Source organism: Dipodomys ordii, unplaced genomic scaffold (assembly GCF_000151885.1).
Source record: "Dipodomys ordii isolate 6190 unplaced genomic scaffold, Dord_2.0 Scaffold28, whole genome shotgun sequence".
Classification (NCBI taxonomy): Eukaryota; Metazoa; Chordata; class Mammalia; order Rodentia; family Heteromyidae; genus Dipodomys; species Dipodomys ordii.
Genome location: NW_012267244.1, coordinates 8,714,055 through 8,735,053, shown reverse-complemented (window position 1 = coordinate 8,735,053; position 20,999 = coordinate 8,714,055). Strand labels below are relative to the sequence as shown.

At 33.1% G+C, this 20,999-nt stretch overlaps 1 protein-coding gene across 2 annotated transcripts in view; it reads right to left on the bottom strand.

Annotated features, from left to right (window-relative positions):
• Nucleotides 1-20,999, bottom strand: part of Ssbp2 (single-stranded DNA binding protein 2) — a 247,274-nt gene that overhangs the window by 9,870 nt on the left and 216,405 nt on the right. For both annotated transcript variants that reach the window (XM_013015937.1, XM_013015936.1), the window contains 5 exons: nt 15,609-15,644; nt 13,249-13,303; nt 9,604-9,674; nt 7,745-7,823; nt 4,941-4,969 (listed from right to left, as the gene is read on the bottom strand). In XM_013015937.1, the coding sequence (XP_012871391.1) occupies nt 4,941-4,969; nt 7,745-7,823; nt 9,604-9,674; nt 13,249-13,303; nt 15,609-15,644 (270 nt within the window). The remainder of the gene's footprint in view (nt 1-4,940; nt 4,970-7,744; nt 7,824-9,603; nt 9,675-13,248; nt 13,304-15,608; nt 15,645-20,999) is intronic.

Sequence of the window (20,999 nt, the reverse complement as noted above, 5' to 3'; positions counted from 1 at the left end):
AACTTTTAAAAGTAAGTTTTCCTTACTAATAGGCTTTGCTGCTGACACCAATACTGTTTTCAGTTCTTTTTTTGGGGGGGGGGCGGTGGGTCCTGTGGTGGGACCTTAACTCTGGGCCTGGGCGCTGTCCCTCAGCTCTTCAGCTCAAGGCTAGTGCTCTACCACTTGAGCCACAGCGCCACTTCCGGCTTTTTTTTTTCTGCTATGTGGTGCTGAGGAATTGAACCCAGGGCCTCAAGCATGCAAGGCAAGCGCTCTACCAATGAGCCACTTTCCCAGCCCTAAACATTAACATTTTATGAATGAGTTATACAAAATATTTTCAGTGTTTCTATTTCCACTTTTGATGCAGTCTCTTCTTAGTATGATGGCTCAGAATTAACACTCTTTTTGGAGGGTTGGAGTGGAGGATATATAAAGATAATGAAAGGAATATTTAAAGGATACAACATAAATTGGCTAGTATCAGATCTCTGAAAGTCATACTTTTCCTGCTCAGGGTGCCACCTATGAAAATCTTGAATTGAAAAGGGCAAAATATCTTGTTTCATTTTTTACCTGAAAGCATTTCTGCAAAATGTTGTGCAAACAAGAAAAGTTCCTCAATGTGGAGTCTTAAGGGGACAGGGCAGTCTACACTCATTACAATCATGGAGTGACATGATTAAGAGACAGGCAAAAGAGCATCTGGGGAAGATGCAGGACAGTGGCACCCAAACTCAACCCAAAGCAGGTGGTGAGTGATGAGTGTGATAATGAATCGCATGCATGCTTTATTAACTGTGACTATATGTGTTTTCAAGGTCTCCAGTGGAATTCATCATCAAGGCAAGAATATGATGCACAAAAGGAACTTAGGCTGGTTATAAAGGTAAAGATTAATTTTAGATACGTTTGTCACAGTTCTTACATAGGTGAACAAAACTTCCTCTGTTTTCTAAGAATTTAGTTTAAAAGAGGATTTCAGTCATCTCATTTTTCAAGGAATTTTTTTATTAAGTTCTGCTTTACCCTTTCTTCAAGCAGGAAAGATTTCCTCTTAGTTAAATTATGAGAGCATATGTGAATGCTAACCACTTCTATTATATGCCTAAGTAATATATCATATATAATTTCCTTTGTCAGTTATTTTTACTTCTCTGGCCTCTAATTTTGTCTGGCTTGTATTCTTTCAAATCCTCTCTTAATTAATAAGTTATTTTTCCTTTTTCTACACTTAAAAATATGCCCAAACTTTCTGAACCTCTTTGCAATTCAAAAGATGTTTAAATTTCAAGTGAAAAAGTGAGCTTCGAAACTTGGTCTTCACCTTTAATCATAATAAAACAATATTATTATTGGAAGCTCTTCTGAAGACGGTTTTAAATTTATTTTTCCACAGGCTGTCAGGAATGAGTTCATAGAGTGTTTTGATTATGTTTTGCTAGACCCCACAACAACAAGTTGCAAGGAATTCTCCTCATGGATACAAATGAACTCAAGCGAGCACACTGGGTGATCTATATTGTCAATTATTCCCATGTGAGATCACTCAGAGGTATCAAGGTTCTGGAGGTGTGAAAGACTTAGATTCAAGACTTTTAAAAAATCATTTAACATAGTATAATCAGATCTTGCCTTCTTATGAGTTTTTTTCTCTTTAAATTAAAAAATATCAAAGTTAAGTAGCTAAATGTGAGTGGCAGAATTTTTTTTAGGTGCTTTCCTTCTAAGAAAACAAATCATATACTTTTGTCTATTCTACTTCCTAAAACAATTCCATGGGATAGCAATTTTCATCCATTGATTCAATGGGTGACTTTTTTAAGTTGCAAAAGGGATGAGAGGAGTTTTAAATTTCAGTAAAGAAGTGGCATCTAAATTAAGGATGAATTCTACACATTGAGAAAGAAATAAATGACTTTTAACAAATAATCCTCAATTGATCAAGTAATGATTTCTACAACTTTTTATTTGTGGCTTTAAACTCGAAAACACAATACTAAAATAGTGTTGTCAAAGTGCCATTGATAATCTTTTTTTGTTATTACTCATAAAACATTGTGCTAATTAATGAAAAAGAAAATATTAAGTGCATATAGTATTTCACATGTTCACATTTGATTAAATAGCCAGGGAATTATTTTACAGTCAAGGAAACAAAGCCTAGAAAAGATGAACACATTCTCACAACTTATCAGTAGTAGGAACACATGAAATGGAATACACACATACACAATACTGATGCTTGACAAAATGCATGTTCATAACTGATGGGTTAGGAAGATGTACCTCAAGACCTAAGAGAATTTGAACAAAATTACTAATCAGTGATAGCCAAGAGTACCTTCCAAGTCACAACGATAACTAGGAAAAGATTGGGGTAGAAATGAATGACACCAGGAAATCAATGAGACAAGTTCTTGACGTAGATGGAAAAATTAAAGAGATGGGCACAGTGGAGTTAGTAATTATGTATACCTTGGAGTAAAGACTAAGAAAAAACAGTGAATTTGTGAGTGGCAAGACATAGGGACATACAGTGTTGCTAAGAGAAAAGTGACTATAGTACCACAGACAGGAGTGCTATCTGTCATCTCAGCCAAGTTAGAGACCAGAACCAGAGAAACCAGAGTAGGCACAGAGTAGAAATAGGCTCTTTAGAAACTCATTCGAAGGCAGATGCCACTAGTCTTTTCTAGCACATTGGTAAGTGGCATACTTACTACTTGGAGGACAATTCTAATGTCAATCTGAGTATATACAGACTTCGTAAAAATGTTTATTTGGTTTCTTCAGTTACATTATGCTTCTTGAGAACGATGACCATAATTACGCTTATCTTTGGATTTTTAGAATTCAACATAATGTATTCATGCATTAGCATTTACTTAATAAAGGAATGTCTGCCTAAGGAGAAATCACTTGAGGACAGAGACTATGTTTGCATTTAAAGAAGTCTTTTACATCTCCCTGCAGTAGGCAAAGCAAAATCCAGTACACAAAAGTACACAGTGGATGGCCAAGTAATGTTTAGAGAATAAACAATACTTCAGCCAGAGAATGTTACCAGCAACAGACATAGTACAGTAGAGAACACTTGAACATAGGAATGAGAAACAGAATTCAAGGAACAGCAACTGATTTGCTATAAGAGCAGATTAAAGGATAGCATTTAGTTAATCATTAAACTCTATTTAAAAATGTTAAAATGCTTAATAAATTACATAGTACTTCCCATATAGAATTTGGTCTGTATCTCTCTAACGAAAAGTTATGGGTTATTGATGATAATTTAGAAAGACAGCCTACAGCATTTGTATGGTCCTACTCCTGTGCAGTTAAGAATCATCTCTTTCTTATTGTTGGAGACCTTATTCAAGTGGTAGAGTGTCTTCTTAGTAAGCATGAACCCCTGAGTTCAAACCTTAGGACACAAAACATCACCTCTAAATACACATGTGTCAAATATGACATTAGATATTTCACTGGGGAATTTTCATATTTCATAGGGGAATTTTAACTAGTTCAATTGTTAGAAGTTCCCTGAGGACCAACATAGCATCTCACTTGTAAGACTGCCTCTTAGACAGAAGGTGTGTATATATCAATATGGGACATCTCAATCTGAAAATAGGCTTTCTGGATACTGTGTTTCACAGAGGTAAGCACTGCTCATTGTAAATATTTATCTTCTGAAAAAATGACTTTTCTGATTGTTCCTAAATATATTTATTCAAAGGGTCCAGAGAACTTGTGAGGACAGTCAGATAATATAGGTACAACGTCACTTGTAAATTTTCTTTTAGCTTAGAGTCTTAATTAAAAATATTCTATAGTTCAATCTTATTTTCTTTTCCCTGGCATGAGAAAACTTACATTATTATACAGGAATATAAATTTGAAATAGAATTAAAAGCAAAGTCAACCTATAATGAGTGCCTTTATTTACTGGTATAAAATACACTTCTAAGAGTCATTCTACTGATAGCTAATAATTATTTCTTATCAAGCATTCTAAATATATTTGACTCTTAGAGAGTTATTTTAAATTCACCATGACTTAAAAAAGCATTTTGATATTTCTCACAAAATAAGGCATTTTTACCGAAGGAATAACTAGATGTTTTTATTTTTTTGTTTTAAATATAATTTTATTTTATTTGTGAACATACTGTACAGAGGGGTTACAATTACATGGGCAGGATAATGCATACATTTCTTACCAAGCATTACAGCCTCCTCCTTGTTTACCCTTCACATCCCTTCCCAGCCTCCCACTTTAGATGTTTTTAAAGAGGAAAAATATAGACATACTTTTCTACTTTTTACTTTTACTCTAATTACTTTCACACTCTATTTTGTAGATTTATCTGTTTTCATAGTACTTAAGATATGATTACATTTTCGATGAGTAAACTGTTAGTGTAGTGTAAAAATACGTTAAATCTTACCATGATTATACTGGTAATTGCTTAGATGTCAATCATGTGTAATATGTCCTAAATATGAATCTTAGCATATTTAGCATTTTTGAATGAATCATATTACCCATTCCTGAAGATTACATACATCAATATTGTACTTGCCAATTAATCATATCTGAACTTCTATTTTCAAATTTTGTATGAAAACTAAATTAATAATTTTATTCTAATAATTCTTTTTTGTTGAAGTTCTGTTATTTTCTGGACAGGGTGTCATGTTTTTGACCAGTGCCATCTTTGAACAATTATCCTCAAACATAAGGCCCTCAGTAGCTGGGATTATAGATGTTAGGGCTTGCCATTATTTTGCTCAAAAATAGTCTCAAACCTGGATCTCCTGCTAGCTGCCCTGAGTAGCTGGGGTGTCAGGCATGAGCCACTGTGCCTGATTGAAGTTACTTTAATGATATTAGTAAGAGTTCCACAAGGAATAAAATATAGATTAAAACAACATAAAGAATAAGTAGTACTCACCTTGGAAATACTGTCCATATCTCCTGAGCCTGAAGGGGAAAAACATGAAAAGCAATTCCTTGTTAGGTAAGATTTATAAATTAAAAACTACTGCAAGATAAATCATCAGCAACTGATGATTAAAAAAAAGGAATTTTACTCTACTTCCCAATCATCTATTTGTTTAAATGTCAGGATGGAGAATGTCATTGCTTTCATAGACTCTTTAAAGTGAAATATTAGAACATGTATATGTGTTATTTCACTAAACATTTTAAAATGTATATGAAATATATAAATATAGATCTCAATATATTTTCTGAAAACGATGTTGTAAATCTGATAAAACATCAAAGGAAATTTACAGCCACATTTGACAATATATTGAGCTATATTTTACTGTAATAACCTAAAGCAAAGTATCTTTAATAATATATTTTAAAATGGACAGTAATTAACATCCATGATAAACAAATGTCTCCAAAAGATAGCTTTTTAATTTTTATTCCTGAGGGAAATGATCAATACTGTTTTTCTTACATAAAAAGTAAGCTTCTCAATGATATATCTCCTGCTTAACATGAATGAGGCCTATGTTTAAGCCTCAATGCTACCAAAATAAAAATAATTATAATCATACACAATATGATCACAACCTTGACACAATATTAGTTTCACTTTAAACTACTGAATTCTCAATAATTATTTTTTCCTAGCATAAAGATATAACTTTTTAACAGAAAAGCATTTAATCACCACCACAAATAAAGTTAGGGTTTAATAGATTAATTTGTAAATAAACAGGCTCAACAAACTGTTACATATTGAATTTACATAGGCAATTCCTTATATATGTAACTGTACAATAATATTCAGACAGATAAGTAATGAGCTAGTTGCCAAGCACAGAAGAAAACTTCTGAAAATTCTAGTCTACTGAATAATATGGCAGAGAGTCTTGAAAGACCAAGTATCATCATTTTGTGACTATTTCTATAAGTTAAAAAATTCAAGGGGAAACAAAGGAGGAGGCAACAATGCTTGATAAGAAGTGTACTCATTATCTTGTCCATGTAATTGTAACCCCTCTGTACGGTATTTTCACAATAAAAAATTTTACAAGGTGACTTATTTTTGTATTAAATCGAACAAACAAGCTCTAAAACAGTGCTGTCTAAAAGAACATTATGTGACGGTGGATACATGGTGGCCATTATGTCAGCAATTAGCTTCATGTGCCTGTTGGCATCTGACATGTGACAACTGAAAAACTGAATCTTAAAATTTTACTATACTTTAGTCACACAAGGCTCATGCCTACTGTAATTAAAAAACAACATCAGCAAAGGTAGCAAGACAAATTAATATTTTGAAACCTAGGCTAAGTGAGTTATGGATCCTTAAAACCCCAAAAATCAATGCAAAAAATTATGGGATCATTGGAGTTACGCAGACTTTCAGAATATCTGAGGAAGTGAAATCCTTATATAAGCTAAATTGCATATAGGCACAGTTTGTCTAACTTGATAAAAGACTCTTCCCAAAAGGAAACAAAAAGCTATAACTGCATACCCCTTTTGTTAACTTTTTAAATTTGTTTATGGTCATGTCATTTAAATATATAGAAACATAAAGTATTTTTTCTTTTGGTTTTACATTTCTCCTCCCTAGTTAGCATGCTACATGACCTAGTCATTTTTGTACTATTTATCTCTCTCACTATTATAAAACTTTTAATTACCTTTGTCTTCCTTTGTTAAAAAGATACTGTGTATGAAAAATCTTTTCAAACATTAGTTGCAGACTTGAAATCAGCTTTATCATCAGTGTTGTCTCATAAAGAAATCATTCAGATTTTCTTTTTTTTGTATTGTGAAAATACTGTACAGAGGGGTTACAATTACATGGGCAAGATAATGAGTACATTTCTTATCAAGCATTGTAGGCTCCTCCTTTGTTTCCCCTTCCCATCCTCCCCCTGCCCCCCTACCCAACCAAGGTTGTAAAGTTTGTTTTTGACATAACGACTTGTGCATCTCATTGTTGCAATGGGTCCACCTGTATTCCTATTTAAACGATTTGTTTTTCCCCTTCCCCTCCACAAATTATAACAACATCAAATACAGTGAAAGCAGGGGTTATACTGTGGGGGAGGGACATACAAAGCAACAAAGAAATCATCTTATAAATGTGGAAACAACCGCATGAAAGAAAAAAACATTTGAATATATATCTTAGGGTTCATTCCCCTAACATCAACTTATCTGACCTTTTCCGCTTGACTTAGACATATACTAGATATTGTAAATAAGGGAAACCATGGGACCTCTGTTTCTTTGGGCCTGGCTTCCTTCACTTAATATAATTTTTTCCGATTTTCTAGAACGTGATTACTAACTTATTTTTTTAAAGGCTAATACACATGAAATTCAAAAATAAAATAAAGAAATTCTTGCCAAGAACCAAACTGTCCCCAGACTTCTGGAGACAAAGGAACAAGCAGGGAGGACAGCCCTCTGGGCTGGGCCAGGGGGCATGTCACATGCTGTACATGCACTGTTGCCTTTCGCCACAGAACACTTAGGGCGTGATGGGTTAAGAGAAGTACTGGAATATGAGCTAGAGCACATTGCCTCGAACTTTTGATCTTCAGATGAGCTTGTTATTATAACCAATATTATAGGCTAAATGATCATTCTAAGATAAAAGTGAGTACTCAAAATAAGTAGCTGGATATGGAAGAGTTCTGCAAACTACAACATCCACTATGTGAACAAAGAGTTTTGGTCTGCATTTATTATATACATCAAATTTAAAATCCTTACCTAAAGAGCCATTCATGTGATGTGACTCCATTCCTCCTAAGCCACCCATGGGGCCATCTGACCCAGGACCCATTGGAAACTATTTTTAAAATGAAGAAAACAACTGTGATCACATTGCAAACAACTCTAGCTTGGTTTTATACCTATCTTAAACATTACAAAATCCTGTACAGCTTATTTTCATTTCCAAGTTTAGGGAGTTTTTTTGACTTTTTTTTTCAGCTTCGCAAATGGTGTATTTTGACTGTTCCACTGTTTATCATATCCTCTCTGTGTTGTAGATGTTCAGGCTAATCTTCATTCTTTCCCCAGATATTCCCAACTAGAAAGTACATACATTCCCACACATGCTTTCCTATGATGCTGACAAATCATCTATTATAAAGCAAAGTAGTTTTTAAGAAGCTGTTAAAGGTAATAGCTTACTAAAAAGAATAATTTAACATCATTATGCCAACACTAACATCTTTCTTAGCAGACAATCTATCTCTGCTCAAATGGACTTAATAAATAATTTCATCTTACAGGTTAAATACGTTTCGCTCCTTAGAGATAGCTGAAAATAGCTAATTCTTCATGGCAGTACCAACTATGTCAGATCAATGACAGGCATTCTACAGTAGTTCTTCTTAATATTTTTTAAGACATGAGAATTCTTTCTTTTCAAGTAAAATCCTATATCAGAAACCTGGAACAAAACAGTTGTAAATAGATGTGCTTTGATAGAATTGGTGATGAAAAGTCCATGATCTTTCTGTTCTGTCCTTTCCTTATTTCCAGAGAATATTTTTGAGGAAAACAGGCTTCATTTGAAAAACGAAAAGCTTTAAGGGATCTGAATAAACTGAAATTTAGATCAAAGATAAAATGATAAAATAAAAGTTTGAGGGTTAAAAAAATCACCATCAAACAAGCCTGCCCTTTACCCTACCACCTCTGGGGAAATGAGTGGGAATAGAGACTATGGACTGATATGTAGTACATAACTTAAAATGTATGTTCCTCATTGACTCTGAACCTATCACTTAGCTATTAAAAACATGGTTTTCACATGAACTGAGAAATTGGGCTAGTAAGCCAGTAACGTAATAATTTCTTTGGTTCTGCCCCCCCTTCACTGTTTTTGGGTTTTAAATAACACTAAGATTATAATGTTCAGAGTGTTTAACATATAGAAAATATGTCATCTGATTATTTTTCAACTTCAGCTACCCTATATACATGTGTTTATGCAGCATAAACACATTTATATAGTTGTATCAATATTTAGATGATAAATATTTTACAGTTACATTTAATTCTTTTTACAACTATATTCTGTTGTAAATATTTTTGGCCAGTGTAAGCTTTATATCATGGGAAAATTATGAAATTATGCAGGAGAATCACAGTCATACTTTATTAAGAAGCCCAATTCTCCCCACACAGCTATCATGGCTCCATTTAAACACTATGTTTTGTAATTTAAATGAAAACAAGTATATCTAACTTGATAATTTACTTTCAAGTATATCAGTTATCAGGACTAAAATGATCAAAATGAAAAAAAAATAGTGATGCTAAGAATGAACTCAAGATAAATGATTACACAAGCCTGAAATTTTCAAATAATATTAATCATTAAGTATTTGAGATAAGAGACTAACATTTTATAATCAAATTCAATTGTATATTTATATTATATTGCTATAAAATGTTATACATATTATATACCATGTTCTTTTCAACTGGAGGACAGACTTTTTTGTTTTTATATCCAGTACGTTTCTGGGAAATGAAGTGTAGGCAATATTCAGAATATGGAATATACTTAGAATTACAAAGTCTTCAAGTACACTAAAAAAAAAAATCTTATTTACATTAGGTCTGTTCGGTCCAGGAGGTACTGCATTCATTAAAGTATACATGTTGTCTCCAGAGTTGGTTGAATCTGAAACAAAAGGTAACCCTTAAATTAGTAAGCAATCACAAAGTCATAACCAAAGATAAACTGGATATACACAGATATTGATAGCTGTAATATCTGAGAAAGCTATTACTATTTAAAAATATATACTTGTGTTATTTTCTGACCAAAATACCACAATGCAGTCATCATTAGACATATGAGAAAAGATCTGATCACTTCAATAATTCAAGATGAAGAACATTAAAAATCTAAACATTGTATCAAAGTTGTTTCATTTTTTTATAAATAGGGATATTTTTACTTCTTCAAACAATGGTATGTATATAAATAACAAAAATATCTTAAAATTTAGATTCAAGAAGCTTTTCCCTTTTCAATATTTCCTTAAGAAAATTTAAAATCTAGTTTTTCTAAGCTAGTAATTGGTTAAAGTTGATAAAATTTATCGTGGGAATTGAATAGGACTATAAAATTGTTATAAAAATTATCGTGCTTAATGTAAAAGCCAGATGTTTCTACCTATGTATATTATCAAAGGTTGATAATGCTGAAGAGTATAAAATTATCACCCATGATAATTAGCAAGATGTTTTAATAAATCTTTTTCACTCATTTTATTCTTGATGTATTACAATAAAAATAAATGTGATATTTTGCAGTATTTCAGAATACATGTCATATCTATTTGCTACTTCTAATTAAGTTTTATGATGTTTATGAAGTAAAACAAAGTAAAATGCTAATTAGCTTAAAAATTGAGGAAATATTGATCATAAAACAGTTTTCTATTTTCTTATGATTATAGTTTCTTAAATATAATATAGCACACCATTCTGTTTTGAAGACAGAAATATCTGAAAGTATGTGTTTTGTACCGACTGATTCAAGATAGAAGGTAAAAAATAATTTGCTTTCTTATGGCAGTCACCTTAAAGTGGAAAATGGACAATTAATTCCATTCTAATCGTGTGATTATTTATTAAACATTAACAAGTTTATCCTTTTAGTGTGTATTACTTAGAGAGTAGGTTTAATATCATTTATTGGTTGTTTGCCAACGGTGATCTATAAATCCCAGTCTTACTTCTTACTTTGAAGTGAATATACCATAGTATTAAAATGCTCCCTCAGGCTGTTCCCTACTTCTTTATACATAATTCTGTGGCCTCAATACTTTTCACATCCTTATGCATAGCATATTTCTGTTAGACAGGCTTCTTGCTGTCTATAACTAACTTTCCTCACCTCCATTCTTTTAAAACTTCTTCCTTCAAGCATTAACTCCCCTGTTCCCACCTGCTGAAATTCTACTCAATATTCAAGAGTCATTACAAATATTTCCTTGAAATTTCCATATTCATGAATACTCCCCAACTCATGGATTTTACCTGGCACTACAATTAATATTTTGTCTTTTCTTCTCTTCGACTTATTGACTATGGCATAATAAGCTAATTGAGAGAAGAAAAGGAACTATGTCATATTTATCTTGTGTATCTCAAGTGATAAATAACTGCTTAGATTTAGCTAATGGAATAAATCCTATTATACACAAAATATTTTTCAGAAAATGTTGGATTGCTTTTTAAACATGTTCAACCTTTAAATGGTTTTTCAACTGTATTAGCCTTATTTTTGCTGAGAATAAACTAGGCTGTTTATTTTAAGTGTGTGCAAAGGAGATAAAATTATCAGTTTTAAGACTCAGCAAGAATATGTTACCAGAAAAACAATAAAAGGAATAAGGGAAACAAAGGAATTTTCTAGGAAATATGTGCCTGCTTTCGGTTTATATAAAACTTTGCCATAATGTGGATCTTTGGTGTGGATTCCTGAGGGTAGGGATATTGGCTTATGATTAGAGGTATGATAGTGGTGAAGGGTGGGTGTGCATGAAAGGTGACTATGTAAAAATGTGAGCAGTATAGACTGGTGGCAACTTTTGTGTTACAAGGAAAAGGTTATTAAGATGACTTCTCACTGCAATGATTAAGGTTGCTACAAAAAAAGTTTGGTTTTATAATGAAGGGTTTACTAATAGCATGTTACGTTCATACATTAAGCATTAATATAATATTAAAAAAGAATACAATGTTTGGAAGATGATTTCATTCATATGCTTCTAACTTCAATGAATGCTATTTCATTCCCAATGAAGATACTTTAAAGACAGAGACCACATTATGTGTATTTGCAGAGTAAAGCAAAATTTTATATCATTTATCAAATGTGTTTTAAATGATTGGAAATTGTTTATATTGGTATGATTCTTAATAATGAATTTTAAGCTCTCACATATTTCTAGTCTCCGACAAACCAGTTAAGAACATTTAAGTTTAACAGTGAAACATAATTAAAAGTTATTTCTAATTATAAAAAATTACTATTTATTTCATTGTCCAGAAGTAATCACTGATCAATTTAGCCTCCTTCTTCTACTTAAAAATTTTTCTATTATATATGTGTTTATGTCTATTAAAATAAAACCACAATCATATTTTATTAAAACTGGAGCATTAATTGTTTTCATTTCACTAAAAATTCTTTGATAATAACTTTAATGACATTTCAATTATATTTTTGCTATAAAATTAATAATTTCACTAAAATTGGATTAGGAATAAAGGCTATGTCAATTGTTTCACTACTGAGTACAACAAATGAACATCCCTGAACATAAATTCTGGGTTGCATTTCTAATTCTTTTTAGTACTAGGATCATAGAGTCAAATATTTGAACCTTTTTATGGTTCTTGATGTTACCAGAGCATTTCCTGGGAAAATTTAGGCTTCAATTTAAGCTTTAAGAATAATTTAAGCCCTAATCATTACAGTGTCCAAATGTACTTGACAGTCTGAATGAAAATCTTCAGAAGAAAAGATAAAGATAGTTGAAATAATTATGTAAAATGGTCATGGATAAACTAAAGTATATTTAAGTTTAGAAGATTAAACAATCTTTTCTCAATTTGTTACCTAATTTTTTTTTTTTTGGTCAGTCGTGGGGCTTGAACTTTGGGCCTGGGTGCTGTCCCTCAGCTCTTCAGCTAAAGGCTAGCACTCTACCACTTGAGCCACAGCACCACTTCCCCTAACCATTTCTATAGACATGTAGGATAAATAAACTGTAAGCATATCTATATTCATTTTAGTAAGATGATAACACAGGTCTGGCTTGCTATTTTGAACCTCACAGATCAATGGTTTTACAAGTTGGTTCATACATGCAGAATTGTTCATTTTTTATTAACAGGAATTAACTATACAAAAAAGTTTCACCATAATATTTAATGTATATAGTAACTTTTTCTAAGTTGTGAGATACTAGCATGTTTCAGTTTTGTTAAATCTTTAAGTTACATAAATTATTGAGCAATTCATATAGATCCAAAGACATGCTGACTAAACCTGTTATCCACACAAAAGGAACTTTCTAAATGCTTAATTGGACCACAGTAAAGACCTTATTTCTTCCTATTTGCTACTTCTGTAACCATCATGAGATGATGAATACTGCTAACTTTATTTCATAAACCACTTCTGTATTTGTGACTTTGATAATCAAATGACCATGGGATGAGCTTGATGACAGTACCTGCTGGACTAGGCATGATAGGTGTTCCTGGTGGCCCTCCACCTCCTGGAGGACCCTAAACAATCACACAGCATTTCAGTCAAAACAAAGCAGTTCATTAAACAATGTCAAGAAAAACAGAAAAATGTTAGACTTGTTTCTATAATCTAATTTGAAAGTAACAGGAAACATTTTCTCCATCATTTATTTTGAACAGTATGCAAAACATAATTTAGCTTAACCATGTGGAAATTGTTTTGACAAGTTTCTACAAACAATGAGACTGTAAGACTGATTTATTATTCATGACTTAATCATACCAGGTATAATGAGGTTAAGGAGAAACCACTTAATAGGGCTTTTATAAATCCATAAAATAGAAATAATTTGTGTGTGCTTTTGTTTACCCTAATTTTCTTTTTTGTGCCACTGGATTATTTTGTTTGTTTTTGCTGGTCCCAGGGCTTGTACTTAGTGCCCAGGTGCTGTATCTGAGCTTATCTGCTCAAGGCTGATACTCTACCACTAGAGCCACAGATCCACTTCCAGCCTTTTGGTGATTAATTGGACATAAGAGTTTCATGAACTTTCCTGCCCAGGCTGGCTTCAAACCATGATCTTCAGGTCTCAGCCTGAGTAGCTAGGATTTATAGGCCATCAAGCCACCAGCACCCAGCTCCTATTTGCTGGTATTTATAAGAAGCCAATATATATTCATTTAGAGCAATTAGAGATTCAGATTTAAAAAATACATCAAGGCTGTTTCTTTCTTCTGTTAGGCCCAATTGCAGCACTTCTGATACATGATATTTGTAACTATCATATCAATTAGAAATGAGAGGCAGTGTTGACTAATGCAGTGAGTTAATAATGTTATAGCTATATAATCAAGCTGCAATAGAAATGGGCAATTCTGAAGTTAATTTAGAAAAACAAAATGAATAATATAGGCAATGAGTTCAGAATTTTTCATATATTCTATGTACAATGATCAAATTAACTTAAGCCACTTAAGAGTGGCTAAATTTTTAATTCATTCCAAGTGAGTAGAGACTATCAATTATTTAAAATTATATACATGCAACTTAATAAACTTAAATTACATTGTAAATTCTATAGCTTCATAAAACTAGATATCCACTTATTAAGTAACCTAAAAATAATGTTTACCCAAATTTTCCTACATTCATACAAAATGTGAAGAAAATTAAACTCCTATAGTTTGTATAGCTTACAGGAAATTGAATGCCATGTTCATAGATCAAAAGGACAATGTGCTTTACTGTGTTAAAAAATAGTATTTCCATTGTGTGGAGTTCAAATGGTCATCTATTTTCTTTCAATACAATTGTTTATTTTTCTTTTTCTTCTTTTTTTTTTATATATTTTGTGCCAGTCCTGGGCTTGAACTCAGGCCTGCGCTCTGTCCTTGAGCTTTTTTGCTCAAGGTTAGCACTCTACCATTTGAGCCATGCCAACTGGCTTTTTGGGTAGTTAAATGGAGATAACAGTCTCACAGACTTTTCTATCTGGGCTGGCTTTAAACCATAATACTCAGCTCTCAACCTTCTGTGTAGTTAGGATTACAGGCATGAGCCACCAGTGCCCAAATCATGCAACTCTTAACCCCACTTAAAGTTAGCCACAATCTCTGAAAATTTCTTTGGGAAAGATTTCCCTTTTCACCATTTTATTCTTGCTTCTCTGTTATCTATTTCCTTTTAAATATTACAACATTTAAATATTCTTGAGGTATTCTTGTGATATAACAAATATCATAATGGGATAACAGTTAAAAGATCATTTGTGAGTTCAAGAGTTCATATACAATTTGCTAATTTGGCTTCAGGTCTATGTGAGTTACTAGGGAAATCTGGCATGTATAAAAGAAAAAGAAGAAAATAGGTATTCTCAATTTCTAAGAATGATAAAAAAATTAAAGATCGTTCCAAATCACTAGTCATCATTCTCCTGTTTGATCCACTTCGAGACTGGGAGAAAGCTTAATGACTCCATAAAATTTATGTGCGATGAATGAGGTCAGAGAGGGGGTGTACATCATTCTCTTGGAGAAGTGCAAATTCAAGCATATTACTGTGTAACTGGGGAAGGTTTTCTTCGTGATTGGATAGAGTACTGTTGTGGCTTCCAGAAACATATGCTGAAGTAAAACACAGTACTCAGGGCAATTCTGGCCAGATTGATAACTGTTTCACTAATGAACATCAACATATGCACTGAGGTTGGCAGATGAAGCAACTCAAGATGTTCACTTCTTGGCCAATACACAGGGGCTTGTCTTAACATCTGGACAACTATTTCATTGCTCAAATAAAATGTAACATCAATTCTTATGAGCAAACAAACGCAAATGTACTTACTACATAATTCCCAGGAGATGCTGAAGAGTATGGTATCTGGAACATGAATAGGACAAAAACAAACATTTTGATTCATGTGGCAGCATGAGACTACCTAAATGAATCTACTTCCTGTTTTTATCAAAGTATAGTAATACAGAAAGGAGTTTATATTTATTTAATTGCTAAAAAATATACACTGAGTAACCACTATAGCCTCTAGAGTTTACAAGAAGGAAAAAAACCCATAGATTTTAGCTAAGATGGATTTAGATAGAATTACAGTTGTACATATAACATATAGTATGAGAAAGATATGTATCTATACAGCTAAAAACTCTGGGAAATTAGAAAATGTCAAATTAGTAGCCTAAAGTTATATCATTTTTTAAAAGAAAAGTTTACAAAAATTCAGAAAACTGAAAACTTTCAATTTAGTAGCCTTTATAGGCATAGCTTCTAAGAACTGTGCACTTACAAAAACCAGTTTATGGGACTGGGAAGGTGGCTCAGTGGTAGAGCGCTTGCCTTGCATGCATGAGGCCCTGGGTTCGATTCTTCAGCACCACATAAGCAAAAAGAAAAAAGCCGGAAGTGGCGCTGTGGCTCAAGTGGTAGAGCGCTAGCCTTGAGCTGAAGAGCTGAGGGACAATGCCCAGGCCCAGAGTTCAGGCCCCACGACCAGACCCCCCAAAAAAACCCCCCAAAAAACAAAAAACCAAAAAACAGTTTACTACATTTATACAGTTTAGGTCAATACTTCATATATAGGCCTCTCCTCTTTCAGTATCTAATTATGGAAATTATTACAATAAACAGGTTCCTAAACTCTTTTCTAGATACTAGAAGACATTAATACCATGTTGTTATTATAATTTAAGAAATGTAAAATTAAAAAAAACTTATTTAAAAATTAGTCATTGAGTATGGATATTAACATACAGAGTTAAATGAATATATTTTCTTTTTTCATACAAGCTCAATTATATGAAGACATTGTACATACTAGAGACATTTTTTGCCTTATTATGGAAGAAAAACCAATAAATTACTGTTTACCTGGGAGTCAGATAGCTATAGCCAGAACATAGGATCTTTAGCATAGTAAAAATATTATGATGCCTATACACTATTGTCCCTCCACCCAAATAATGCCATGTAATTAAACAAAACAGGGAATAATATAACAAGAAAAGGAAGCACAACACAGTTATGATTTTACCTTCAATAATTGCTTGATGCTTTTCTAGAATTGCTTATTATTAATTTATTTGAACAGTCCTTTTTTTCCTTCTCATTGTCTAGTATCCTTTCTTGCCTTAAACATAGAACGTAAGTTCTTGTGGCCTCTACTTGGCCTGTCTGTGGGTGTAACATTGGAGAGAACGACTGCTAGCTTGTCCTGAGTCGCTGGTGATGAGAACTACTTCCCCAAGGAGTCCTGAGCTCCTTTATGACATTTAACATTTACTTAATTTGGTGAAGAATATTACTCATTTTCTTGAGCTTCTATTCTAGTTTATAACCTACCATTCACCCTCTTCCTCACATCATTTCAAATATGCACATCTTCCAAATCACCAAAAATTCTTTTGGCTCCTAGGACCAATCTCATCTGCATATATATATACATATATATGCATATCTACTATATATACATACATATTACACTGAGCCCATGCCTTTTTGCTTACAAACATTCTTAAGCAACTTGAAGATACAATCTAATCATCCTTAGATCTTTGATATTCATAGTTCAACGACTTTCTTTAAATACTTCCTTCTTTATCATTCCTGAGTATTAAAAATCCCTTTTACAGAGGACAAGTCCCTTGGTATGATATCTCTCTTATTCCTCATGATGCTCACAAGGATTATTCACCAGAATCTTTTCCCACCATAATTCCTTCCTGTTTGCTTTATCAATTACTTCTCTATAATGTATTAATAAATTGTCTTTTCCCTTCTTCCATGCCATTGTCAGCATTTTTAATGTAATATATTAAATTTGTTATCCTAAAGCCTACTTTGTTAATTCCCATCTCCTGGATAACTCCTTAGTCAATTTTATTTTGTTTAGCAAAAATTTCCTGGCAGGAAACACAAAAAAGGTTGACAAGGTTCAAATACAATAAATCATATTCTCTAACATTGACCTACCTTATATCTAGAAGAATTCTGGCTCAGTCTTTATGGAAGCCCAAACACATACTAGTAATGTGCCATAAACCCAGTAAACTTCAGCAGAAAGAAAAATCCTTGATTTGTAACATACACTAATTTCTGTGTTATAAATATTTCCATATGCCAGATTTTAAGTTTCCGATGGTTCAACAACTAGCTGATGAGATTCTTGAATACTCAATCTAACTTTTATGAACTGATTGATATAGCAATTGTATCAATGTCAATAGTACTTCACCATCCTGTCAAGTTCCTGCTTGGCTTTCATTTGAATTTCAACATTGCATTTTGTTTACAGATTTTTAAATCTATGTGTTTATCTCAGGTAGAAAACAATAAACTTTCTGCTTATTTCCATAACTAGTTCATTACAACTATCCCATTTACCCAAGCTGTTGCTTCTTTCATATTTTTATTTTTTTTTCTGCATGGCACCTTCGAATGGAATTAAATAGAATTATAATTTTAAAATATTTAAAAATTGTTATTATCTCATCTATTTGTTCAAGTACTTTCCATTTTCTCCCTGTCAAACTCTTCATTTGTGACTTCCATACACAGTTTCTACTTTATAACCTTCAGTGCCCTGATTCAAAGCCCTAGCACTTTATAGAACTTTCCTTCCTAGAATTATCATTACGATCTGACTGCTTAGTGTGAAAGGCACAAAAAATAGTAGTGTAGACAGAAATATTATGTGAGTACAGAAGATGTATTTGAACTAGCCATTTGGAATTTAAAGAGAGTAAGTACCCACCTGAATGGTGGTATGGGTTGGTATAAGGAACTAAGGAAAGAAATAAAGGAGGGAATGGGGAGGAGGGAGAGAAGGAGGGAGGGAGGGAGGGAGGGAGGAAGGGAGGGAGGGAGGGAGGAAGGGAGGAAGGAAGGAAGGAAGGAAGGAAGGAAGGAAGGAAGGAAGGAAGAGAGGGAAGGAGGGAGGGAGGGAGGGAGGAAATGTGAATAGGTATGTATATTTGGGAAATGGAATATATAATTTCATAGTGGCTTGTGACTGAGAAGGGTTTCTAGGAGTTTCCTAACAGTTACCTCCTCCCAAATCTACCAGAGTGGAGGACAAAGGGTACTGTGATTTTGCTCACAGAACAGAAAGTTTGAGCCATTAAAAGGAGGTGACAATGCTTGACAAGAAATGTACTCATTATCTTGCCCATGTAATTGTAACCCCTCTATACGATATTTTCACAATTAAAAAAATTTAAAAAGTAACTGACTAAAGAAGAGTAAAACAAATTGCTGCTGGTGAAAGACTATGGAGGTTCAACTTCATAAATTTAAATGGTAACCTAAGTGCATGGAAATATACATTAAATGCCTTCTTTTCTGTTAAATGAAGGCATTGTACAAATACTTGGAAATTAACACTTAAAATAAATCACCCCCACCCCACCTCAAGCAAAAACAAAAATCTCACTCTCTGTCTCTCTTGTACACCTGCTTTTCTACCAGCTCAGTCAATGTCATCTTCCCAAATACTTGGACTCAAATCTTTGAAATCACCATCACTGTCCCCCTCTTTATCCCTGAATATTCCCTCTAACTCAACTTCATCTTTCATACAAAATGCCCATTAAAATAAATGCAAGATAAAAATGAAGATAGAGAAGAGCTAGAAAATCAGATTCCTAGAACTATAAGAATCTATTATTTGACAGCTGAGAAAATTAAAGACAACATATAATGTGTGACTAAGCTAGACCGACTCTGAAATTCAAGAACTGAAATTCAAATATTGTGAATAATCCTGAGCCATAATACTCATGATTGTGGTACTATGGTAGGGGCCAGAAAAATAAATAAGTTTGTTTTTTAAATGATCAGTAACATCTTACCTAGTATCAGCACTGAAGTCTGAAACTATTTTGTAGGTAGTGACATTTAGAAATTCAGGGAACAAGTTAAATCATACATTATCTATGCCAATAGAAAACGGAAAATATTATTTTTAGAGTTCTTTTCAAAAGTAAGCATGTATTTGTATACAACAGAACCTTCTGAAGCAATACATATGTCTTTCCTCTAAGCTTAATCACAATAATAGATGCTCATTTTTTTTTCTTAATGAATTTTCTTCTAGGGGAGGGAAGTGATGGTAAGGGAAAAACAAAGGAAGAGGCAACAATGCTCGATAGAAAATGTACTCATTATCTTACTCATGTAACTGTAATCCCTCTGTACAGTATTTTTATAATAAAATATATATTAAAAAAGAATTTTCTTTTTCATATTCTTGCCAAGTTAGTGAGCTGATTATTATAATACCACATTGAATAGTTGCTGTTTTGCCTATTTCCTCTTTACTAAAAATTCCTTTAACTTTCTTCAGTGAACTGCACTTCTTATTTTTACTATACATAATTTGGATGGGGTTCAGGAATAGGTGTATACCCTACATCAGCATATAAAGCATTTATTCCCCATCCATCATAGTTTCATAAATGAGTATATGACACCATTTGAGCCATTATTGTTCAGTTAAGAGTTATATTCAATTCTGTTGCTTAACTGCTGAGGAGTAGTATTCTTTCAAGCTCAAATGGGAACTAGGAGCATATTAATCTCGAGCTTCTGTGAGGAAACAAAAAAATAACCACCTGCAAACACAAACACACATAGACCATGTCAATTGTGGGCCTTGAATTTAGGGCCTGTTTGCTGTCCTTGAACCTCTCTGTGCTCAAGGCTAGGGCTCTACCCCTTGAGCCACAGCACCACTTCAGGTTTTTTGAGTGGTTAATTGGAGATAAGAGTCTCACAAGGACTTTTCTGCCTGGGCTGGCTTTGAACCATGATCTTCAGATGTCAGCCTCCTGAGCAGCTAGGATTACAGGCATGAGCAACTTGTGCCTGGCTTAATTCTGGACTTTTAGAAGAGAGATTGTCAGAGACTGAGAAGGGGTGAAGGAAGAGGTGAAAGAGGTGGGAGACAAGGTAGAAGAAGAGTATGGGCATGATTAATACCTGATGTATGCAAGTACAGAAGTGTCACAGTGAGTTCCATTATACAGTTAATGTGTGCTAATAACTATAATAAAAATAAATATACTGGGCTTTTCAGATCTATGACCTAGTAACATTCTCCACTAGTATGAAGCTAGTTTGGTTGGTTTTCTGCACTTTATAATACAAAGTGTCTTATTTTTAGTAAACAGTCTTGAAAACTCACAATTACCACATGCTGTATAAACATAACCAGTATGGGACAAA